Source organism: Cupressus sempervirens, chromosome 9 (assembly GCF_028749045.1).
Source record: "Cupressus sempervirens isolate cs-2001-9-10 chromosome 9, ASM2874904v1, whole genome shotgun sequence".
Classification (NCBI taxonomy): domain Eukaryota; kingdom Viridiplantae; phylum Streptophyta; class Pinopsida; order Cupressales; family Cupressaceae; genus Cupressus; species Cupressus sempervirens.
The window spans coordinates 816,799,451-816,826,041 of record NC_143126.1 but is presented as its reverse complement, the minus strand read 5'-3'; the positions used below and the strand labels follow the sequence as shown (position 1 = coordinate 816,826,041).

The 26,591-nt window shown below is 37.7% G+C and overlaps 1 protein-coding gene across 2 annotated transcripts in view; it reads right to left on the bottom strand.

Moving 5' to 3' along the window:
- Positions 1-26,591, bottom strand: part of LOC149541192 (uncharacterized) — a 116,125-nt gene that overhangs the window by 874 nt on the left and 88,660 nt on the right. For both annotated transcript variants that reach the window (XM_089802194.1, XM_089802193.1), the window contains exon 5: positions 64-183. In XM_089802194.1, coding sequence (XP_089658320.1) covers positions 64-183 — 120 coding nt within the window. The remainder of the gene's footprint in view (positions 1-63; positions 184-26,591) is intronic.

Below are 26,591 nucleotides of genomic sequence, written 5' to 3'. Positions count from 1 at the left end.
TCTGACATCCTTATCATAATAACTCGAGATAGATAACTCTAGAGAATATATTGGTCAACTTACAACATTGGAAAGTTGGTCTCTTATGAAATACATAGACCTCAGCATGGCCTCCAAAGTATCTTTCGTTATTTGGAACTTGACATCTGTCTCTCCAGATGAAGACTGTGTATTCTCCTGAAGCTGTGTTATTAAAAAAATACATAATATAGTTATAAAGTGCTATTTCAAAACAATTATACCAAAATTATTCTGTTGAACTTGTTGATTCTGAGCAATATCTTTCTAATCTAGGTGAGCTATTGCTTAAGTAGCAAAGTGACAAACAATATTTACACATAAGCAGTATCTGTTTAACCCCAATACGTGCCTATCTCTACACAAATTTGCAATGTCTGTGCATAAATCATCGTATACAAGCAATTATTATATATTATTACACTAACACGATGACATTTTAAATCAAACAGTAGATTAATAACATATCAAATATACACACTAGTGGACTGAAACTAATAATATTTAAAAAGGTGAAGTGATCACCTCATATCTTTTATTGAAATTAATTTCAATGATGCTTCCAAAGGTGACCCAAGATTAGCAACACTAAGTTGTGTTCCTCAAGACCATAAATTATAATGAATGTTTTCTAGAAGCAACAACCCACTTTAGGCACCAATAACAAGGCAGAGTAAATCAAATTGTTAGGTGATTTCAACTTGCCCTTTTTCAGAGCCACTCTAAGTTGCTCGAGTGGACAACTTGTAGCTAATAATAAATGTCATCAATTAGGACATGACCTCAACCAGGAAACTGAAAAGCATTCTAGAGAAGCTAGAAACCTTGTTCTAAATTTTAACTTGTTGGAAGAACAAGAAGAAAATGTGGATGAGCAAATAAATCCTCTGATCCTTATAGTAAGCCTTTCCTATGAGTGGTTTCCATTAAAACCTCTATTCCTTAATGACCTTGGATGTTTTTGGAAAAGAAAACATATAGGAGTTTGTTTTACATCTCAAATCATACGATGTCTCACACTCATCGTCATTGATTATAGTGGCATAGGTTATTGCACGGAATGGCTATTACCTGAATTAAATAATTCAGAAATGGAAGCAATGCTTGCTAAAGCTTTAATATGATTATTTGTCAATGGCTTTTATTAATTTTATATGTACTTACCATGTATCACTGTTCTCATGCATGCTCTCTAACTTCTATCTGTATCTTGTTGGAAAGACCAATCAACTAAGCTCAAAACTTTCCTGTTCACTTACCATGTATCACTGTTCTCATGCATACTCTCTACCTTCTAGTATCTTGTTGGAAAGACTAATCAACCAAGCTCAAAACTTTCTTGTTGGACAGATAAAGACTTTCAAAATACATCCTAACAGGAACTGCATCAGACTGCAGACAAACAATTGTCTTTTGGGCTGAGTACTTGAGCATGATTCCTATGATAATTTTAAGAAATAAGAATATATATAGGGCAGATCTGTGCTAGGATCCTCATTGAAAAGGCGTTCTCTTCAAAGTAGCGCTTTGATCAAAAACCATTAGGCCTTAACCTGGACATTTGACATAATTTGAGCAAACAATCTCACCAAAAAGGAAGTGCTTACAGCCATTGAAGCAGACAAAAAACCACGGGGCAGTTTCAAAACCTGCATATTTGGCAGCTTTAAGAGAAATTTTCTCTACTAAAGCCTAGAGCCTTCAGGCTTTGAAGAAACAGCCTTCCCTCGTTTATAAATCTACTGAGCAAGACCTTGGCCCTGGCCTAAAACTAAGGCCCGCATTTTGTATCTCTAGGACTGTTCTTGGAAGAGCTTTTCCCAGTTTATATGTCCTCCTCTTCTCCAAGAACAAACTTCTGCAGTGCTACATCTCATTGATAAAGAAACAGAGAACATTATAGATGTCTTATAATTTCAAGGTATCTAAAGAGTGGAGAATATGAGACATGGGCTTGATATGATTAAGGAAAACCTCTAGCTAGGGAAAATGGTGCAGGAGCACTCAGGTGACTGGTGATCTTCCAACTAAAAATATTATTGGATTGTTTTCTTTGAATTTTCATTTGTTTCATTTCTTGTTTGGCTTTTCCCTATTTCAGCTTTGTTGAGCTCCAGGGAAACAATTTTTTTTAAATCTTCCTCCCTCCTTTGAGTAGTTGGTGCTCATGATGGCTTTCACTGTTTCACAACATATCTGTTTGTTTTCAAGTTTGTAACAGCTCTTGGTCTTCTATATCTTGTTGGTGGCTGCATCTTAAGATACAAATCATGGTTTCAATATTATTGGTGCCTTTCGAAAAAATCGATTTTAAAAATTCAGTTTCAATACCAAGAGTTGTGAATCGGGACTGTGTAAAATAAAAGACCTTTTCCACCAAACCATTCAGCTTCCAGCAATGAATGGATTAAAAGAAATTGATATGCAAGTGAATGGTAGGTTTAGAGAGATTGAATACAAACAGAGGTAAAGTGGAAAGCCAAAATAACACCCATCACTTGGAGTGTAAATCAAAGTGAAACGGTAGCCAAGATTGAAAAAACAGAATATTATACAACAAACAACGATAAAGGAATGTGAACAGACACACGGCATTGATTCCAAATGTCAAATAGTTGGGAAAAAAAATACAACCCAGGTGAAGGTGATCTGAGGGGAAAGCTAGAAGCTGTGAGACGAATTAGAGGCTACAACTAGGAAAAAGAGAGCTATTTTTGTGGAAACATGGGCGAGGAGTTGAATGAAGGTCCCTGCACAAGACAAAGAGCCCATGGAGCTGCATTGAAAAATCAGTACAAGGTGTCAGAAAAGCCAGAAGGTAGTGCAGGAGGTAAATTCAAAAATTTATAAAAGAAAATTTTAAGGGAAGAGATATTTGGTGACAGGAAAAAGGAAAGAAGAATAGAGGATAGAGGACTCCATAAGGATAGAAGAGAAAGATAGTGTGTACAAGAAGATTTTGGGTGTAAAGTATAAGGCGAAAACAATTAGAAAACGAGGGAATGTTCTCTGTATATAAATTGAGTATAAAAGATTGAGTGAATTGTTTCAATCTTTCAATCCAGCATCTGAATTTAATTGTTTTATGAGTGCTTAAATTTTGAATCAGTAAAGCACAGGGACATGTTTTCACCCTTAGAACCCCATGTTCCTGGGACTTGGATAGTGCACCCCCCACCACTGCTCAACCTCCAATAGAAGATGGGGATGGCCAGGCATCCGTAGGACGTCTCAGGAAAGCCCAGGAGTACCTTGTGTATTGTTGATGCGAGTTTTGTATCACTTACATAACATATTAGTAATTGGATATCCGATACGGATTATCAAACATGCAATTCCTCTCTTGAAAACTTATTGCTCATGGGATATGAGAATAACTCCAACGTTCCTTACACTTGTGGATACTCGCTTAGTTTTATCAATGTGATTCGCTGGTAATCACGTAGGCGGGCTTACGCTATTCATTTGAGGATGACTTGGACTTTAGTAGGATAAAGGTGATGGTGGTTTGGTTTGTGAAATATGCGGGGGCAGATAATGTTGATGGTGGTGATGATGGAGGATGTGTCTGTCAATGATGATGTTGATAGGAAAGCGGTGGTGGTGGAAGGTGAATGGATGTGTTCTGATACCTGACTTACTTCTCTAACTTCCTTTTCTAAGCTTCGACTACCCAGCTACTCACTATTCTACTCCTACTCCTATGAATGGAAGGTTAGCAAATGGACGCGGATTGAATCTAATGAAGGCTAACCAACAGCCCCACCTCCATAGATGCAATGATTCTAAGGAAAATGAACTAATTTACCACACAAGGCTTCCCAACCAGCCACTAGGATGCTAGTGGTCTAGTATTGATCCCTATCAAACATCTACCAATGCTACCATACAACTATCCATCTACTTTACTCTTACTTAAACAACTTGAAATGCAACCAACTTTAACAACTTGAAAAGAAATCTAACTATGTGGAAGTAGAAAACATGCAATAACACCCAATGTTCTTAATCACCATGCAAGTCACAACAATGAAGAAGAGAGCGATTTTGTTACTATCTTAGCAACAATTTCTCCAACACTTTACAAATGAGAGCAAATGGCCTTATATAGGGGCCAAAAATACAATGGACAGTGGAGATCAAAACAAGATCAACGATCTAGATTGGATCCTAAAAACCCTAATTAGGGTTGCCACCCCATCGGCCAATGAGAAGACGCCACCTCGTCAATGGACCAATGAAAAAAGTGCAAAGAGTGGCAACCAATGAGAAGGCACCAAAATAGTGGCCAATCAGAAATAGACACTTGTCCTATTCTAGAAGAAAGAGAAATTGCCACTTGGGCTTACATCAAATGATCTTCTAATAAAAATCTTCCCTTTTCTTTCATTTTCTTAGCTAAGGCAATGAACTTAGCTAGCCTTTCATTAACTTCTTCCATAGGAGGACAAGGTGTGTGCTTCGCCCTGAGTTTTGTTGACTTCACCACGCTGTTTGCTGCATGTACAATTCGGCTTCTATATATCTTCTTTGCCAAGGGGAATTATCCTTCCTTTAGTCTGTCCTTTATCTGTATCATGTCCACTGCACCAATATTGGTGTCAGTTATTCGCTTCATTTTCAAGAAGGGTGTTTCGGGCATCATATCCTCTTTGTCTTTCTTAGTGTTTGTCCGCTTGGGGTTCTTACTTGGACTAACATCCTCCATACACGTCGCCCTATTACGAGATGGTAGAGTGGTGGACCAGAAGGCAAGTAGAACCAAAGGAAGCAATCCTTAGACTAGAACGAAAGAAGGATGTCAGCTTAAGGACCCTTTTCAACTCTAAATGATTAAAATTCACCTTAACCAATAATCGTACAACGACTTTTCGGAATTAGGACTAGACCTCAAGAACTTTAAATCCACTTGCAAATCAAAAATTTATCATGTAATTCACCTCCAAATAAAATTACCCAACCTAGGGCCAAAAATCGCAACTTCTTGCAAAAATCAGAATTTTATCTTCCACAAAAGTCGGCTCCCACAAAATTTGCCAAGCAAGAAGAGTGCAGATCTACTCTTGCAAAATCGCCAACACCTTGAGAAGGAGAAGTGAGAAGTGAGGAGGAAATGGGAGAGAGGCCTCCTCTTATACCCAACTTTCTTACTCCCTCCAAGCTGGCTGACTTGGACCCTGGGAGCAAGAAAAACAATAATTAATGCAAAATTATGGCCTACAATTAAATACTTAACCAAAATTTAATTTTTCCAAAAGGAAAATTGCCTTTTAAAATTGCCAATTAGTTCTAAATTGCAAAAGGAAATTAAATGGTGCCTTGGAGATGTTAAATATTTCCATTTAATGAGGATTTAGTAATTAATACGTCATTCAAATTGGATTTTGGCTAACCAAAAGCCATTTTTCAATATTAAATTACCAATTTCATTAAAGGCAAAAGTTTTCAAGGCAATTTTAATCTATTAAAGCCAATTTTTTTGCAATTTTCTCCAAATCGATTTTGCTAGGATATTTAGAATTTTTTTGACCAAAATAAAATAAAATTGCCTCTAGGGTCAAAAATCGATCTTTGCAATTTAGCCTCATTTCTACAAAATTAAAATTTTCACCAAAGAAAAATTTAAGATTTTCCAAAACTCAAGTCTAACAAAATTTCTTCTTTTGAAAGATTATTTAAATTTACACAATTATATCCAGATTTTCAAAAGAAAATGTCTAAGTACAAATCTACAATTTTATCCTGCCAAGTGTTGCATGTTGAAATTTTGTCCGGCCTAAGGATGAAATTGGTTGCTTTGGAAAATCAAGCGAAACCGGGTGAAAATAAGCTAAGTCTCTCCACTGGCCTGAAAGTGTCCAAGGCTCAAAAATCTCAAAAAAATCGAAAATTGTTGGACAATCTAAAAATTCGCCAAGGTGACTTAAAAAAGGGGGTCCCCAAAAATTTTGGGGTGATGTTGTGAGAATCTCACATCTGGCGACTCCACGGGTTAAATGTTCCTGAATGTTTCAAGGATACAATAACTTAGAACAAGAATCTCAGGATGGCTTACCTAAAAATCTACTTAACGGCGAGCACTCAACAAGGGAAAGAACTCTCAAGTTCAACCTAAGCACCTTGACCATAAGTTGCCCACGTGTGTGCAAATGATTTATTCCCCACTTGACAAGAACTTGACAATTTCTCAGATCCTTTGAACTTAGCTATTATAATATCCTTACTTCAAAAGCAACCTGGATAGAGGCCCGCTGCCAATCAGGCATCTATAGCCCCAACGGAGTTATTGTTGTGGCACCACTATCACAGTTCTACCTTTTGTGATTATTTTTATAGCACCGGTAGAGATGATTGCACACCCTTGAACCAAATCTCATCTTTATTTTCACTTTGATATTGCCTTTCCTCTTTTCTCATGATATTTTCTCTTTTTTCTTTTCTTTTCAATCTTTTATTTGGTTTGTAGGCAATGAAGCTTGCAGAGGGTTTGGAAGACCACAGTGGCGTTGAAGTAGGTGTATGATTCTTACCAAGTCCAATTTCACTTCGAAACATCAAGAACTCAGAGCAATTAAGTGTGAGTAGAATGTTGTAACCATGTCAGAGATAACTTAAGGACCTCTATCAAGTTTATCCCAAATTTAGTACAAGTCCTACCATAGACCAACGACTAAACACATACTTTAATCTTTGAACCTCATCAAATATACTCAAGAAATTAACCAGACGGACTCTATTTTGTCACCGAAAATGTAAAATCTACACACCTCGCCTGCGAGTGGCAACATGGACCCCCTTTCGCACTTGCAAAGGCCCAAAACCAAAACGCTCTCCAACTAAAGAAGCTAAAAGATTTCAAGTCAAATGACTTGATGCAAACTAAACTCAAACTTCCTCACAAACCCAAACTAAACTACTGAAAGAAAACTACTTCAAACAACTGAAAGGGGAAACTCTAATCTACCCAACCGAAAGGGAAACTACTCTAAACCCTTGGGCCAAATGGTCCAAGAAAAACTCTACTCTAAAGAACTGAAAGCAAACTAAACTATTAACCAAAAGCACACCTACTCTAACTATGTACAAAAGGGCTCCGAGTGGAGTCCTAGGCTTGGAAATAATGCTTGAGGAATTGCCCATTGACAGGCAATGGGACATCCTCGCCAGTGAGTGTCTTAAGTATAAACGCATTATCCACAATGATCTCGGATATCTGGAAAGGACCCTTCCATAGTTTATTGAATTTGTCATGTTGTCCTTCCCTCTCATGGGCTTTGTCCCAATATAAGACCAAGTCTAGGATCCTGAAGGCCTTATTTTGCGCTCTTCAATCGAACCAACGTTTAACTACCCCTTGATGTTTTGCAAATTTATCTAGGGCTTCATCTCTTTTCTCATCTAACTGCATCTATTGAGGCAACCTAACTTGGATTCTGTCTTCGTTCTCATCATAGTATTCCTGTATGAACCTCAAAGTTGGAATTTTCAATTGAATCGGGAATACAGGATCCTGTCCATAAACTAAATGATAAGGTGTGATTCCTATGGACTCTTTAACTCTAGTTTTGTCCGCCCAAAAGGCGTATCTCAGTTGTGTGTGCCAATCTTTTGGGTTCCTATCTAAAAGTTTTCCAATCACGGTCAAAAGGTTCTTATTTGTAGATTCCGCTAGGCCATTACCCTAGGGATAGTATCCTGATGAAAATTTTAAAATAATCCCATGGTCAAATGCCCCAGTATGAAATTTCAAAGTAAAAGCAGAACCATTATCACATACAAAAGCAGAAGGACAACCAAACCTGGTGGTGATCTTTTCCTCTAAGAACTTAATGACAATCTCAGCAGTGCAATTCTTGAAAGCTTGGGCTTTTGACCACCGAGTACAGTAGTCAGTTGCGGTTAGAATATACCTGTGTTGTGCTGAGGTAGGTGGATTGATGGGACCAATGAAGTCAAGTCCCCACATTGCGAAAGGTCTCACCTCAATGATTGGCCGCAAAGGCATCGCTTGGTTCCTCTGTCTCTTTGTCGCAGTTTGGCAAACATGACAAGTCTTCACATGCTTGTGGGTGTCTTTGAACAAAGTTGGCCAGTAATATCCAGCTCTTAGTATCCAATGTGCTGTGGCCAAATCTGATCCATGTCCTGTTCCCCATTTGTCATGAAAATGTTCCAATATGTTCCTGGCTTCTTCCTTTCTGACGCATCGCAAATATACCCCTTCATGATTCTGCTTGTACAACACTGCTCCTTGTAGCATATATCTTCTGCTCTTGAATCTCAGCGCCCGTTTCTACATTGGGTTCAAATGTGAAGGACATCGGTGATTTAAAAGATAGTTAATTATGTCATGATACCATTTGTCGGGATGTAGCTCCTCCAATTCATAAACTTGTTGTACAAGTCCAAATCCCTCCGATGCCATGGTCTGCTCCATTTGTTGTCCTCTGACTAGCTTCATCAGTTGGATCTCTATATCATATTCCTGAATAGTGGCGACCCACTTGCCTCTTCTTTCGCCAAGCTCGCTTTGCATCAAGAGAGTCTTTACTGCTATGTCAGGCACGATTGCATGTACTTTGCTTCTTAGGATATAATGCCTGAATTTCTTTACTACTTTCACCAAGGCATAGGCTTGTTTCTCCACATTTGGGTAGTTCAATTCGGCCTCCCTAAAAGATGCATTCATGAACACAATCGGATGCTCTTCACCTTCCTTATTCTTTTGTGTTAGAATGGCGGCACATGCGTGATCAGAGGCGAAAGAATATATGTTGAATGGCCTCTCATAATCCGGGCTTACCAGGATTGGTGCATTGATAATAGCATGTTTTATTTTCTGAAATGCCCTTTTCGCTACTGGAGTCCAATCTACTTTTGCATCCTTCTTCAACATGTCATTCATTGGTTTCACAATCTCAGCAAATGCAGATATGAACTTTCTCACGGAGTTGATCTTTCCAAAGAACGATTTGAGCTCTTTCTTGCTACCTGGCACGCCAAGTTTGGAAATTGCTTCCACCCTCTCTGGATCTATCATTATACCCTTCTCTGAAATCACATGTCCCAAAAGCTTCCCTTCGTTAACTCCAAGCATGCATTTCTTCAGATTCAAAGAGATTCCAAACCTTCTACATCTTGCGAAAACTTTCCTCAAGTTCATTATGTGATCCTCTCTGTTCTTTGAAAAGACCGTTATGTCATCCATGTAAATGACAATGCATTTATCTTTTAAGTCCTTAAAGACATAGTCCATAGCTCTTTGAAATGTTGCGCTTGCATTGACCAAGCCAAAAGGTATCCTTCTGTATGCAAATGTTCCCCACTTCGTGGTGAAGGTTGTTTTCAATCTATCTTCCTCTTCGACTATCACTTGATTGTATCCCGAGTATCCATCCATAAATGACATCATTTTAGCTCTGTTCACAATTTACAAAACCTCGTGCAGTGATGGCAATGGGTAATTGTCCTTTTCTGATGCTCTATTCAGGTTTCTAAAATCAACACACAACCTTATCTCTCTGTTCTTCTTCCTGACTGGGACAAGATTGGTGACCCACGTTGAGTGTCTCACTGGGAAGATGATTCGTGCATCGAGCAGCTTCACTTCTTGATGTATCAATGGTTCTAACAAAGGATTGACTAGCCTTTGTCGCTGCCTGAATGACTTACTCCCTTCAATGGAATCTTGTGTGTAATGATGGCGGGATCATATGTCTTCAAATCTTCATATCCCCAAGCAATCACATCTAGGAATTCCCTCATCAAATTCAATATGTTTGCCTTCTCTTTAGGTGTACAAACTTTCCCAATGTGGACAATTTTAGGACAATCCTCTATTCCCAAGTTAACCTTTTCACACTCATCGCCTCTTGTAGGTTGATACTACGTTTTGTGGAATTGGTCCATGTCAAATATTCTTTCCAATTCAATCATTCCTTTTGGAATAGTGTTGGTCTTTAGGCTCATAATTCCTTCTGTGTCAATCTCTACTTCTTCATCCACTTCACCATCTATGATTTGTGCTGTGAAGACATCTGAATTGATCAAAAATTTGAGAATATGCCTATCATCTTCGAACACCTGGAAATTCTTGACGTTGTCTGGTACTGATGGAACCGATGCCAATTCCACTCTAAACTTCTTCAAGCCATCCAACTTAATTGGTGCTAGTGAGCTTGCAGTCTGTGTGAGGGCATTTACCACCTGATTGTTTGCTCTATAGCTGAACTTGATGTTGAAGGCATGAAAGCTTTCTATCAAATCCCAGACTCTGTTTCTATAACTCTTCAACCTCTTGTCATGGCAAGCGAATTTATGCTTTATCTATTCAATTATTAGATATGAGACCCTGAGTACATGAAGTATTTTGGCACCTTTCTTAATAGCATACAACAAGCCTAGAATCAATGCTTCATATTCTGCCACATTGTTGGTGCATGGGAATTGCAATTTGTGTGCCTCCAAATATGTTGCCTCTGTTGGGCTAACTAACTCGAATCCTGCTCCGGCTCCTTGCTTGGTTTTGGAGCCATCAAACCTTAGAGTCCACACTTCATTACTTTCTTGATATTTCTCCTCTTGTAAATTCTTCGACTCATCTGCTTCCTCATCTTCTTTTATTTTTGCGTCGGGTGGTGTAACTTGGTTCTTCGTTTCACCCATCATGTTGCTTTCTGCTTCATCTTGTTGAATCTCATCCTTTTGTTTACCATGTTGATCTTCTCATTTTAGAGCCCCTGGGATTCTCTTTTCCACTTGTTCCAAGGCCACTGTACACAAGGAGCAAGATAACTCCCAGTGGAATGCATTGTGAATTCTGCACCAGTTGGGTAATAATAAGTCTCTTACTAGCGTTCGGTTACCCAACTCCATCCCTTGTTGCACTGTTCTAGTCACAAAATTCTTGAAGCTCTCAAACATGCATTCACCCTTGTCGGATGAAGCATCTAGATCTGACTCAATCAAAATCTCAGTGGAATCCTTTCCTTCACTCATGATGTTCATAGTCAATACTTCTACTTTCTTTGGTCTGTAGGTGCTCATATTTGTTTCAACAAACAATATTTCGTTTGGTTCCTCATTTTCTGTGATTATCAATCTCAACCTTAGGGTACTATCGATTCTTATTTGATTGGCTAGTCCTTTCCACGAGAGCCACATGTGAGAGAAGTTCGTTGCCATATATCCATTCAATCTTCTAGCCCAATCTCTACCTAGGATCAATCCATAGGTATAGGCCACATCTACCACGGAAATGTCTACCATGTGTTCCATTCTTGGATCAGATGCCAATTGCATGTGTATGTTGTCTAGCTCACCCACTACCAACACTTTTGTCTTATCCAATTTAGTAACTCTTCTGTTTGATCCCAAAGGCGTGATTCCCAATCCTCTGCAAATGTTCAAAGGCATGACGTTACTTGATGCTCTTGAATCTATTAAGCAATTGTGAAGCAACTTCCCGAACATCCTTACTGATAGCAAAAATGGGGCTGGCTCATCTTTTCTTTGATAATACACTACGGGTGTCTTATGTACTTGCTTTGGCTTCACTTCGAAATCTGTTGGTTGAGCAACCTCTTCCTTCTTCACTTTTTCTTTATTATTTAGCGGGTCTTGACTCCTTTGAGTTTGTTGCTCCAGTGGTGTTGATCCTTGAGCCACATAAACTGGTTGAGGTCCCGGCTGTCTGTTGAATTCACTAATATCGCCATATGCAATCTCCTGTGTAGAACTTCCTATCTCTCCAGATGGAATGTCTTGAGACGAATTTGTCATATTCGCTCCTAGAGCGTCTTGGATTACATGCACCGAATTAGGAGGCCTCCCTTGAGTCTGTGTTGTTGCACCTTGAGTGTAAGATCCTTGTGATTTATTATCTTTCAAACTATCAAGGAACGTGTCCCTAATCTCCGCTACCTTCAATAATTCGGACAAAGGGAGATTGATTTTGATCACCTTCATCTCCTCTGTCACGCTTTGTCCTAATATCTTCAACTCTTCATTATTCACAGCATTGTTTCCAGTTCTTCCTCTATTTGCTTCTTGTGTCGACTGGACATTCTACGTTCTTTGAGTACCTTGATCGTTTTGCTGTGTGTTTTGTTGAAAGCTCGATTGTCCATTCCCACTACCAAGGTTACCTTTTCTGTATTTGGGTGCATCCCTCGAAGGATTCGGTATATTACTTGCATTGGGGTGTGGAGGTGTATTGAAATTGTTTAGGGGTATAGAGGATGTGAAAGGTCCATCATTTCTTTTGTTGTTCCTCTGATAGAACCTTGCATTGCTAGCCGGTTGTTGAAATGTCTAGTTCCCACCTGTCCCTTGAACTAGAACAATATCTTCCAAAGATGGGAAAGAAAAATCTGACCCACTGCTATATCCCTTTTGATTTACTACCTCATCAACTGGTCCGTTTGTTGACTCAGGAGGAAATCTCCCTTGAGATTCTTCATAAGCTTCAAATTTTGGTGGGAATGAAAACTCCTCAAAAGTCAGACACTGATCATATCCCAGGGAAGGGAGAATCTCATACCCCGTAACCTTAACATCTTCCTGATTATTTGATTCATCTATTATGTTTTGAAACAGGTTAGATGCTCTCTTGAATTTTGAACATCCTAACTCCGAATGTTGATCCGTCTCATGGAATCTGCAATACTTGGACATGGCGGACTCAGCCAAGAATATTCGGTCTACTAGTCTATTATCTGCTGAAGCTTGATTATCAAGTGGCAACACCACATTTCCATTGTTTGGACCCATATTCCAAGTTCTCCTCTGGTTGGATTGATTGTTATATCCTTGGTCTTGTGACTGATTGTTACCTTGGTAGTTATTGTTTTGATAGTTCCCTTGATAACTACCACCTTGGTTATTCCTTTGGTAGTCTCTGTCTTGATAATTTCTCTGGTATCCTCCTTCTTGATGGTTTCTTTGATATCCTCCTTGATAACCTCCACCTTGATTCTGGTTATTATTCCCTTGATTATTTCTTTGGGAACTTTGGAGTTGATTGTTTTGGTTTCTCAAATAGGTGACTTCCGTGGACAGCTTCTTGACTTGGTCAATCAACTCTTTCATCTCATCCTTTTCTTCTTGCGTTCTTGTGGATAAACTTGCACCTTGCAGATAAACTGGTACTGATGGCGGTGCTTGAGATAATGGAGGCCCTGGATGTACTACTAACTGATTTGCAGGCACCTGGTATGCAAGCTGTGGAACCGGATTGTTTGGATATCTTGCACCTTGGGGTTCCATTCCTTCTTGGCATAATTGCTTTCCTATCTCAATTGCTTTAGTGTGGGAGCAAGATTCACCATTCTTGTGAACATAGCCATCTGGTTGTCTAAGGCATTGTAGTATGCTTCCAATGCACCAGCTTCCGTCATTGTGTAGGGGGCTTGCAGTCTCATATAAGCCTTATGGAAACGATCGTTGAAGGAACTTATCGTCTCCCTATCATGCCTCCTTATGTCCACAAACCTTCTATGTAACTCTAGTGGTGTGATGGGCATACCAAACTTTGCAATAAAGGCTTCTTTGAGTTGAAACCATCTCGTTATTGATGATGCTGGTAAATTGACAAACTAGTAATAAGGTTCTTCCCCTAATGAATAAGTGAAAAGCCTACATGCAACATCTTCCTCTTGAATTCTTCTATTGCACAATGCCTCTTGGAATACCTTGATATGCTCCTCCGCTGTGCGATTAGGGTCATTGACAAAAAACTTGGAGTAGAAAACTGCCGAATTCTTCGGTAGATCATGGTATTGTTGGAATAAGAGGGGTGAGGCATTGTTTTGGATCCATGGTGGTTGAGCCATCATTGGTAGATTGATCTGAGCTTGAATTGGCTGATTGACTAGGGTCTGAATTGGTGGATTGACTTGAGCCTGAATTGGTGGACCGACTTGAGCCTGAACTGGTGGATTGGCTTGAGTCTAAACTGGTGGATTACTTGGGGGGCTAGCTAAGTTTGAGGTATCAACTACCCGACGATTCCTTGGTTTCTTAGGAGATTCTAACACAAGTAAGTCTTCTTCTTGGTGTGGTGTATTTCTCAATATCCTCTGCCTCATATCAGATATCAGTCTCTCAAACATTTCGGGGGAAAAAGACCCAATCTTTCTATCCAGCTTGAAGATAATCCCAACTTGATTGTCTCTAATTCGAGTTCTCTTCAACAATAGCTTGAGCTTGTCTTTGTGCTTTGCTTTCTCTCTCAAGCTTCCTTTCCAATGCTCTTTGACGTTCTAATCTCCTTTGAATTCTCCTTTCAATAGCTCTTGCTATTCTTTCTTCTTGATTTAGCACGTCAACGGTGTCTAGGTACTCTCTAGTGTTCCCACTTTCCTCCCAAGCAGTTGAGCATAAACTAGCTACAATGTGATCTTGAAGTGTTCTCCAAGTTGCTCTAGGCTGATTTGATCTAGGAAACACCATTCTTCTTCATAATTGAATGCCAATAAATCCTCAAAATGAAATTTTCAGGCCCTCCTTCTAGCACCAAATAATGTTGATGCGAGTTTTGTATCACTTACATAACATATTAGTAATTGGATATCCGATATGGATTATCAAACATACAATTCCTCCCTTGAAAAGTTATTGCTCATGGGATATGAGAATAACTCCAATGTTCTTTACACTTGTGGATACTCACTCAATTTTATCGATGTGATTCGCAGGTAATCACGTAGGTGGCCTTACACTATTCATTCGAGGATGAGTTGGACTTTGGTAGGATGAAGGTGATGGTGGTTTGGTTTGTGAAATATGCAAGGGCAGATAATGTTGATGGTGGTGATGATGGAGGATGTGTCTGCCAATGATGATGTTGATGGGAAAGCGGTGGTGGTGGAAGGTGAATGGATGTGTTTTGATACCTGACTTACTTCTCTAACTTCCTTCTCTAAGCTTCGACTACCCAACTACTCACTATTCTACTCCTACTCCTATGAATGGAAGGTTAGCAAATGGACAGGGATCAAATCTAATGAAGGCTAACTAGCGGCCCCACTTCCATAGATGCAATGATTCTAAGGAAAATGAACTAGTTTACCACACAAGGCTTCCCAACCAGCCACTAGGATGCCAGTGGTCTAGTATTGATCCCTATCAAACATCTACCAATGCTACCATACAACTATCCATCTAATTTACTCTTGCTTAAACAACTTGAAATGCAACCAACTTTAACAACTTGAAAAGAAATCTAACTTTGTGGAAGTAGAAAACATGCAATAACACCCAATGTTCTTAATCACCATGCAAGTCACAACAATGAAGAAGAGAGCGATGTTGGTATTATCTTAGCAACAATTTCTCCAAAACTTTACAAATGAGAGCAAATGGCATTATATAGGGGCCAAAAATACAACGGACGATGGAGATCAAAACAAGATCAATGATCCAGATTGAATCCTAAAAACCCTAATTAGGGTTGCCACCCCATTGACCAATGAGAAGACGCCACCTCATCAATGGACCAATGAAAAAAGTGCAAAGAGTGGCAACCAATAAAAAGACACCAAAATAGTGGCCAATCAGAAATAGACATTTGTCCTATTCTAGAAGAAAGAGAAATTGCCACTTGGGCTTACATCAAATGATCTTCTAATATAAATATTCCCTTTTCTTTCATTTTCTTAGCTAAGGCAATGAACTTAGCTAGCCTTTCATTAACTTCTTCCATAGGAGGACAAGGTGTGTGCTTCGCCCTAAGTTCTGCTGACTTCACCACGATGCTTGCTGCATGTACGATTCCGCTTTTGCTTTGCCAAGGGGAATTGTCCTTCCTTAAGTCTGTCCTTTATCCGTATCATGTCCACTGCACCGATATTGGTGTCGGTTATTTGCTTCATTTTCGAGAAGAAGGGTGTTTTGGGCATCATATCCTCTTTGTCTTTCTTAGTGTTTGTTCGCTTGGAATTCTTACTTGCACTAACATCCTCCATACTCGTCGCCCTATTACAAGATGGTAGAGTGGTGGACCAAAATGCAAGTAGAACCAAGGGAAGCAATACTTAGACTAGAATGAAAGAAGGATGTCAGCTTAAGGACCCCTTTCAACTCTAATGATTAAAATTCACCTTAACCAATAATCGTACAGCAACTTTTCGAAATTAGGACTAGACCTCAAGAACTTCAAATCCACTTCCAAATCAGAAATTTATCATGTAATTCACCTCCAAATAAAATTACCCAACCTAGGGCCAAAAATCGAAGCTTCTTGCAAAAATCAGAATTTTATCTTCCACAAATTTCGGCTCCCACAAAATTCGGCTTCCACAAAATTCGCCTTCCACAAAATTCGGCTCCCACACAATTCACCAAGCAAGAAGAGTGCAGATCTGCTCTTGCAAAATCGCCAACACCTTGAGAAGGAGAAGTGAAAAGTGAGGAGGAAATGGAAAAGAAGCCTCCTCTTATACCCAACTTTCTTACTCCCTCCAAGCTGGCCGACTTGGACCCTGGGAGCAAGAAAAACAATAATTAATGAAAAATTATGGGCCACAATTAAATACTTAACCAAAATTTAATTTTTCCAAAAGGAAAATTGCCTTTTAAAATTGCCAATTAGTTCTAAATTGCAAAAGGAAATTAAATGGTGTCTTGGAGATGTTAAATATTTTCATTTAATGAGGATTTAGTAATTAATATGTCATTAAAATTGGATTATCACTAATCAAAAGCCATTCTTCAATATTAAATTATCAATTTCATTAAAGGCAAAAGTTTTCAAGGCAATTTTAATCTATTAAAGCCAATTTTTTGGAATTTTCTCCAAATTGATTTTGCTAGGCTATTTAGAATTTTTTTGACCAAAATAAAATAAAATTGCCTCTAGGGTCAAAAATCGATTTTTGCAATTTAGCCTCATTTCTACTAAATTAAAATTTTCACCAAAGAAAAATTTAAGATTTTCCGAAACTCAAGTCTAACAAAATTTCTTCTTTGAGATTATTCAAATTTACACAATTATATCCAGATTTTCAAAAGAAAAAGTACAAATCTACAATTTTATCCTACCAAGTGTTGCATGTTGAAATTTTGTCCAGCATAAGGATGAAATTGGTTGCTCTAGAAAATCAAGTAAAACAGGGTGAAAATAAGCTAAGTCTCTCCACTGGCCTGAAAGTGTCCAAGGCTCAAAAATCTCATAAAAATCGAAAATTGTTGGACAATCTAAATATTCGCCAAGGCGACTAAAAAAAGGGGGTCCCCAAAAATTTGGGGCGATGGTGTGAGAACCCCACAAAAAGTATCTTGGGGACCCGTGGAAATTTGCTGCCTCTACACACTTAAAAAGTGCATCTCTCTCTTTCTCTCTCGCTATATATATATATATATATATATATATATATATATATATATATATATATATATATATATATATATATATATATATATATATATATATATATATATGCAAGCAAATCAGATATATACATATATCTTTGGCTGATTAAAGAAGATTTTTAGATTCTTTGCAAACCTTATACAAGAAATTTATGAGGGTTTGTAGCTGTTATTGCATACAAGATTGTTGATTATGCTGGCTACCATAAACAAAAATCAGAACTGAGGTTTCTAGGTTATAGTTTCCATCTTTGCAATTCATGTGGTGCTACTATCATATTTATCCAACAATTCATTATCCAAATCCATTTTCATATATGGTTGATTGGAATGTATAAGGGTTTTATATAGTCAGTGGTGAATGACAGTACCACTGTCCATAAAGTATCAGTCATATTTGAGTATTTGAGATCTACAAGTCATATAATAATATTTTGTCCACTTTACTAATTTCCCAAAGTCTCACTTGAAATGTAATTCTTATAAATCTTTTCATTAATAGTCTTTCTAGTGCTATATGTATATCATCACCATCCCCCACCTGCCCTTTGTCCTCCCATCCCCAATAGGTGGTGAAACACTGTTTTAAATTATATTGCTCCATATCTTCTCTCTATCTGATATAACCCTAAGAGTTTTACATATTGCATCAATTAGTATCAGAGCTAGAGGTTTTGAGTGCATTAGCAAAGTGTCGAACATGAGGCAGCCTATGCGAGAAGTGAACCAGTGTTGGATAGAGAGTGGAGCAGTATCCAACTGACAAGATGGTCCTGCTGGAGGTCACTAGTCAGCTGACGGTTTATAATATGATTTGAAAGAGGAAGAAGTTGGGACTTGAATTGCCAATCACCATAGGAGATGAAGTTGAGATGTGTCCTTTACAGGCAACCAAAAAATTGGTAGAGGAGCTGCATTTACAAATTAGCACTTTTCCCGGCATGGTTGGATTACAATCCCTGTAAAAAAATCAGCGTGGTAGCAAGTATGAAATATCAACACAAGGTGCAACTTGAGGATCTCTAGGCCAACATTGTGGATGAGAACGAAATCAAAAGGAGAATGTATTCCAGATTGCTACGCAATATGATCAGAGTGTGCAAGATCATCCAAGTAATTGACTAAGTGGAAGAGGATATGAACATGGTCTAATCTGGATATGACGTAGAAATGGAAAAGACTATCCAGCCTTGTGATTGTTCCAAGAAAGAAGTATTGGGCATCAATTCATTATCTGCATCAATTGTGAAATTCATGAAATGGTGGGCTGTGTGTCAGATCAGCAAACTGAGGGTGCCCAAGGATAGCTTAACTTATAACTTGATGGGTCCTCAGCCATTGCAAGATGATAGACCACCAAGGTAGTCATCCAGAGTTAGAATCGAAGAAGGAGAACTTCCACTAGAGAATGTTGAACGAGGAAAGGGAAAGAGTGTTGCTTGAGAAGTACAAACGAGAAGTAGGCCTGACCTTCACAATGAAGAACCTCGACAAAAGAGGTAAAAGTTAGAGACTAGTTCTTCATCACCTAGTCAGACTCCAAGTTCACAAGAGATTGACCATTTGACCAAGGAAGAGGTAACCTGTGACCAAGGAAGAGGTAGAAACAAGAAAAGGAGGATAGAATAAAAAAAGATCAGATGACTAGGTTGGTACAGTTTAGAGAGAGCATCGATGCTTATCAAGAATCTACCCAAGGAAGGGATTGAAAACGAGATTTTGTCATTGCTGAAAGCCTTCAGGCCATTTTAGAGCAATAAATGGAGATAGAAGTTCCTACAGGGGAAACGAAAGTTCCCACTACAAAAGTAGAGGTTGTTGATGTAATAGCGGAAAGGTCGGTTGCCAAGAAAGAGATTAAGGAAAGGTACAAGGACAAGAGAAATTGTTGATCCATGATCAGCATGTTGTCGTTCCAGATTGGTTAAGGCAAAGGCTGTTGAGAAATCAAGAGAAAGGAAACTGACTCGGCATCCAAGTTACAAGAGATTTTCAAGCGAATCAATAGAACGGAAGAGAAAGGAAAGGCCAAAAGCTTGGAAAATTTCATCAAATGGGAATTGAATCCAGCACTTTACAGTTTGCAATTCCTACAATCGACAAAACAAAGGAACAAATTATTGAAGAAGAATATAATGTGACAAAGTTGTGTCTAGGACATGACTCTTGGGGACAGGTTTGTACTGGTCCCACTATTAGGGTCATCTTGGGACAAGTAATACGTGCAAAATAAATGTTAGAATTTAAACAATAATAAGGCTAACTATACTATTTGAAATTCCTAGTGCAGGTGGAAGAATGATGAAGAAGAAAAGGAAATTTGGAAATTTTGTTCAAAATTTTTGTGGGCAATTATCGACAGACGTGTTTGAAGTGACTAAGGGAGGTTTTGAGGATGGCAAGGAACAAGGCAACAGAGTAGATCAATTCAAAGATAAAGAAGATAGTTTTGAATGCAAGTTTTGGACGATCGGGAAGATGGAATAGAGGACTACATGCATGAAAATGGTTAAGATGAGGCAAGGGCCAAATGATGGCAGGGAAAAGGGAAAGCCGAAAAAGTTTCAGATGAATAGATGGCGAACATTTTGTTCTTTTTGATGTTTTTGATGATAGCAATTACTAATTGTAAAGATGTATTTGGGATGGTTTATCATGTTAGGGGATTTAGGGAAGGAAGAAAGATAACTTGTATCAATTAGATAGTTTCTAGTAAAGAAACATGTATGTGAAAAGGAAGGCTATTTTTTTAAAAGCCTGTATGTAATTCTGTAAAAATGATATTTGAATAATATATAAAAAAACTTATCCAAAAAAAAAGGCTAACTATACTATTCTACCCTCTATCTTAACCCAAAACCTTAAAGACATCTCCAAATCGGAATTAATAACCCTCTTGAGGGCCTTCGGGTCTTGAACAATATATCGTTGCTTCGAGTACCATCCTCAGATATTTCACCATCTTCTCTAGAATGCTCCCTCTAAGGTTCTTCCTAGAAGAGGTGGCCTCTACCTAGGGCCCTTATCACATACGCATATGTTGACTCATCACAATATTCTAGCCCATGGTCATGTTGGTCAGATGGAGATCGCTCTAATGTACCAACATTATTATATCAATATTAGGCATGTCGGACAGATGGAGATTATATCAATCTCACTTGCATGCATTATTGAGATGACATCAATCTCAAGTTTGTCAGTCAAATGGAGATTCTATCAATCTCTCATGTTGACATTATTATATCAATCTCTCATACTAACACTATAGAATTTATCACAATCTTAGTCATGTCAATCAGATGGAGATTATATCAACCCCTCATACTGACATTATTAGATTTTAGATCAATCTTCTCCCTATAAGATATTACATTGATCTCATTACAAAATATCTCCTTGTATAATACTAATCATAAATATAAATTAATCTTGTAATTTTCATAATTTTTCATATATATTTATATTCTAAAATTCATTATCATATAAACCTTCATTTAAAAAATTAAATAATATAATAATTTTCATTATGTATCAAAATAATAATATTTGAGAATGAAAAAATAATATAATTTAACTTAATTATAAAATTATACCTTTTTGTCTTACCTTACATGTCAACTCACATGGCTCCCTCTTAATACACTTTGCTGAAAATGCTTGTCTTTCCCCAAGATTTCAAACTTAATATTGACTTCCAATTTGAATTCCTAGTTCTTATGTAAACTTAACGCTTGCCTTGCTCTCTTTTTCTTTTATATTCCCAATTACAATTATTCTGTGGCAACCTCTCCATTAATATTTTTTTGCTTATTTTTCCCATTGTTTCAAGGTAATAGAATTGCATGTGTATATAAATTGAATATAATATCAAATTTGCTGAAATGTTTATGAGAGGCACCTTATTTTAAAAGCTGAATGTCCAAAATCATGAATGTCTCCTCTCATATTTTCCAATGCCAAAATATATTCCTTTTTTCTTTCTTAGTATATTCTTCTTCCCTCCACGTTGCCTTCCTTAAATACCCCTCTTAAGGTTACTGAACAACATGTCTTTACATGCCCACTCACTTGGGGGGTCGCTGTATTATCTGCCACCCTTTATTGGGGTGTGCTATTTTTAAACCAATAAGGCCAACGTTAATTTATTATTAATTTTAATATTATTTATTACTTGATATTTGTTATTTTATTTATTATTTGTTTATTCATCTAATATTGTCATTATTCATGAGTTTGTCATTATTTAATTCGCTATTGCTAATAAATAATGTAAAAATATTTTAGTAACATTTTTTAATCAAACATTGCTCCATTTGATAATAATAATGTAGTGACCTTTTTTATTCATTCAGTAATATATATTAGTTCACCGTAACATATTAATAAATATATCTTGGTTCAATTGATTAAATCTACAACCAAATGCATTACATTCTTATCCTAATCGAGATACATTGCATAGATTGTTGTTCATCATAATTGATCTTTAACAATACTCAACCTCTTTACCTTAGTCCTATGTCCCATGAAGGGACTCATTGTCTATTAAACTCTAACCCATCCTTGTGGTATCAAGCATATCATAATACTTCACCAATAATTATCATTGTACGTATCTAACAGATTTGTTTGCTATTATGGCTTATATTGAAATTCATTCATTTATATTAAATAGCTTTTAATAGTATGTAATCCCTTTATTAATTTGTTACTATTAATCTTGCTTACCAAATAGATGGTGTTTCAAGCCCGCATCATTAATCAATAGTCGTTGCTTAATTTGGAGCTACATTAGTGATGGCTAATGCTCTATTGAATCTTATTTCAGAAAGGGGTCATTGTTAGGGTAAACGGTTAATTTCATTTCATTTATTAAATTACCTTTACTCCCTTGTTAAGATTTCACTTTATGCACCTTGCATTTCTATTTAATAATTAATTTGCAATTATTAAATGTTATTTACCTCTTAGGGTTTCCCTTTTAGGTTTTCGATCTCCTTCTATAAATATTGATCTTTTGTAATTATCTCTCATCTTTTCAGCTTAATAATATAGTTCTCATATTTTCAAAGCAAAACCCTTGCCGCTTCTTTGCTTTTTCTTCTTTGTGACAGGTTCATGCATGCAGGTGTTCTTTGGGTTTTGTGAATTTGTATTGTGTATTGCTCAAATCCTTCATAGTGTCCTCTCAGCTGACAGATTCAGCACACCTATTATTCCACCTCCATTGGAGAATCCATTTCAGGATTCTTATGCTTCCTCCTTTGAGCATCAGCTAGGACTTCCAGCTACACATTACATACATGTGTTTCTCAAATTAAATTAACTTTTACTCTAATGCCCGCCCTTAAGATGAGCAACAATGCAGCTACAAATAATGCAAGGAAACTACAATGCTAAAAGCAAACTTGGGTCCTAGCAACAAAGCTTGATGAGGTACCCAATCACAATCAAATCTCTATAAAACGGAGAAATAGAGAAAACCCACTGGGAAAAACCCTACTCCAAAAGAGATAGAAAAGAATGTACAAATGAAATATCTCAAGAGAATCTCTCAAGACCATAAGTACAATGAAAGCCCCCATGATAGAAGCTTGAGACTCCATAGCCCCCCAAAAATGTTAGAACTTTTGTGTCAATGAACATACCAATGTAGCTCCAATTTGAAGGAAACAAAGGCAGTGGACAAGGATGATAAAACCCATGTATGTAAGTTGCAGCTAGAAGTCCTAGCTGATGCTCAAAGGAGAAAGCATGAGAATCCTGAAATGGAATCTCCAATGGAGGTGGGATAACAGGTGTGTTGAATCTGTCAGTTGAGAGGAGATGTGTGTCCTCTAATACCATGAAAGATTTGAGCAATACGCAGTACAAATGCACAAAACCCGAAGAACACCTACATGCAAGAACTTGTCACAGAGAAGAAAAAGAAAAGAAGAGGCAAGGGTTTTGCACATCTTTGTGTTTTTTTGTACTCAAACTAATTATAAAGTGCCTTGAGGGGTTTCATGTTGGCCATATTCGTCATCTTCCTTTGTCAAGTGAGTGTTCCTTCCATGACATTAGCCTCATGATGTATCGATGACACGTGTCATTATAGTTGTTTGTACTTCTTTTGTACTCTTGATGTTCATGGTTCTTCTTTTTGCAGGAGATATTGCATTCAGCTTCAGTATTCATGTCTTATCTCTTAGCATTATAGGGGGGTTATGTTGCTTTTATTGCTTTCTTGGTTCGATGGACTGAGTTGTGTATTCAATATTTGATCCTATGTACTAGGCGATTGCAGTGGATGGATACCTATGCATTTTGGTGAGATGGATAATTTACCATATAGACATTCTTTCATTCCTATTTTTGGAGGCCATGAAGATACCTTTCATATTTGATTGATCAACTCTTTAGACTTGTCTTCTCTACCTAGTCATATTCTATATAGTGGAGGTTCTTCAGATCAGCAGTTTGGCAGTGTTTGCAACTTCATGCTTCAATGGTGTTCTTCATGATCATCCTGTTGTTCCTAAGACTAGTCTTGGACTTCTACACCTCCACCTCGTGTTCAGATTCCATCTCTCGCACAAGATTACTCTTCAACATTGCCTAACTATGCAGCTCTAGTCATCAAGCCACCTACTACAGTTGTTGAGGATATATCAGAGGACACATCTCCTCTCAATTGACAGATTCAACACACCTATTATCCCACCTCCATTGGAGATTCCATTTCAGGATTCTCATGCTTTCTCCTTTGAGCATCAGCTAGGACTTCCAGCTACACCTTACATACATGGGTTTTATCATCCTTGTCCACTGCCTTTGTTTCCTTCAGATTGGAGCTACATTGGTATGTTCATCGACACAGGAGTTTTTCCATTCTGGTGGGCTATGGAGTCTCAAGCTTCTATCATGGGGGCTTTCATTGTACTTATGGTCTTGAGAGATTCTCTTAATATATTTCATTTGTGCATCCTTTTTTATCTCTTTTTGGAGTATGGTTTTTCCCACTGGATTTTCTCTATTTCTCCATTTCATTGAGATTTGATTGTGATTGGGCACCTCATTAGGCTTTGTTGTCCAAACTCAAGTTTGCTTTCAGCATTGTAGTTTATTTGCATTGTTTCTCATCTTAAGGGGGGGTGCTAGAGTAAAAGGTTAATTTAATTTCATTTATAAAATTACTTTTACTCCCTTCTTAGATTTCACTTTATGCACCTTGTGTTAGAAATTTGTTCAACGCTCCCCTCAGGATTCATGACAAGGGCTTAACCACCTCCTGTGTACTATAAGTTGAGTGGTTGTATCGGGCATTGACAAATCGGTCTTTTGGTCCAACGGCAACCTCACTCTAACAAGTGGTATCAAAGCTTGGTCGCAAGTTCAAATCCTCAGAACCTTGGGTAAAGCTGAGGGGGAGATTGTTAGAAATTTGTTCAGTGCTCCCCTCGGGATTCGTGACAAGGGCTTAACCGCCTCTTGCGTACTATAAGTTGAGTGGTTGTATCGGGCATTGACAAATTGGTCTTTAGGTGCAATGGCAACCCCACTCTAACACCTTGCATTTCCATTTAATAATTAATTAGTAAATGAGTGCTAAGTGTTCCATTTATTCTCATGAGAGATGGATTCATGTTGAATCACTACTCATGAAACATGGGTCAATGAGTTTGACTCAAAAAATACACAGTTTAATCCTAATAGCAATATCACAATTTGACTGGCTGTGGAAATTATCTCCTACTTATCAATTAATTAGTAATTATTAAATGTTATTTACCTCTTAGGGTTTCCCTTTTAGGTTTTCGATCTCCTTCTACAAGGATTGATCTTTTGTAATTATCTTTCAACTTTTCACTCTGATAATATAGTTCTCATATTTTCAAAACAAAACCATTGCCTCTTCTTTATTTTTTCTTCTCTATGACAGGTTCTTGCATGTAGGTGTTCTTTGGGTTTTGTGGATTTGTATTGCGTATGGCTCAAATCCTTCAATCATCACAAGGTTATTGAAGAATATGAGGATTTTACGCAAGCAATGAAGGAAAAGATGAGAAAATTGGAAGGAAAATACTAGAAACTAAATGGGGAGAACAACGCTTTGCGTGAATATTTGAACAGCTTATCCCATCCAGTGAGGGAAGAAGGCCAAGTCTTTGTTCCTCACACAGTTCTTTCAGCTAAGTTGATGGAAGGTATTGAGAGAATCAAGCAAGTTTCTCAAAGTGCAAAACATTGGATAGAAGATACCTAGAAAGAGGCATACAAATTTTCTAAAGATTTAGTGCAAATTTATGAAAGGGCATTGCTCGTCCTCTCTAAAATACAATGCATAGAAGAGTCATGGGATGATGAGCATGTCTATCAAAAGATTGGATGGAAGGCATCCAAAAAGAGGCATACAAATTTTCTAAAGATTTGGTACAAATATATGAAAGGGCATTGGTCGTCATCTCTAAAATACAATACATAGAAGAGTCATGAGATGATGAACATGTCTATCAAGAAGTAATCTAACACCTACATGCTTTAATGGAGACCCTAAGAAAACGTTGGCTAACGTTGGAGTGGTCAAGGAAGAAGTGTATTACTTTGCCTAGTGATACAACACAATAATCATGACAAAGGAAATGTTTGAACATTTCAGCGAGGAATCCACTTGATCAAAAAAGTTTGTCAAAAATATTCAGCAAGGTATTTCCAACAAAGTTGCGGTCTTGTTATCCTTGAAATTGGTCTCGAATGATATAAGGATGGGCAACCTTAGAAGTAAGTTGGAGGGGTTCTTTAAGTTGAATTGCTTCATGAAGGATGGCTTGGATAACTTTTCCATTTTCTCAAATGTCATGTACACAGCCAAGAACTCATTGTCGGATAGGGAGAGCAGTTTGAGCAAATGTGAGCAAGTGTTGACAGTTTCAGGAGGGAATCAGTGCTAAGGGTCAGCGTAGATGAATTAGAAATAGTGTTCACCCGATTTTGTGCATTGTAAGAACAAAGTCAAACATGGGCTATTCTAGCAAAGAAGCATTTAATGCATAGTGGGCATTCATATTGCCCCACTCCCCTATTGAATGGATATAAATCGTGGGCATTTATTACCCACTAAGAAGGTAGTTTTCTTTCCGATTGGTTTGTGGACCTGTAAATTAATTGTAGATTCTCTTTCTTTTCCCTAATCATAATTAGGGTTGAGGTGGCACAAT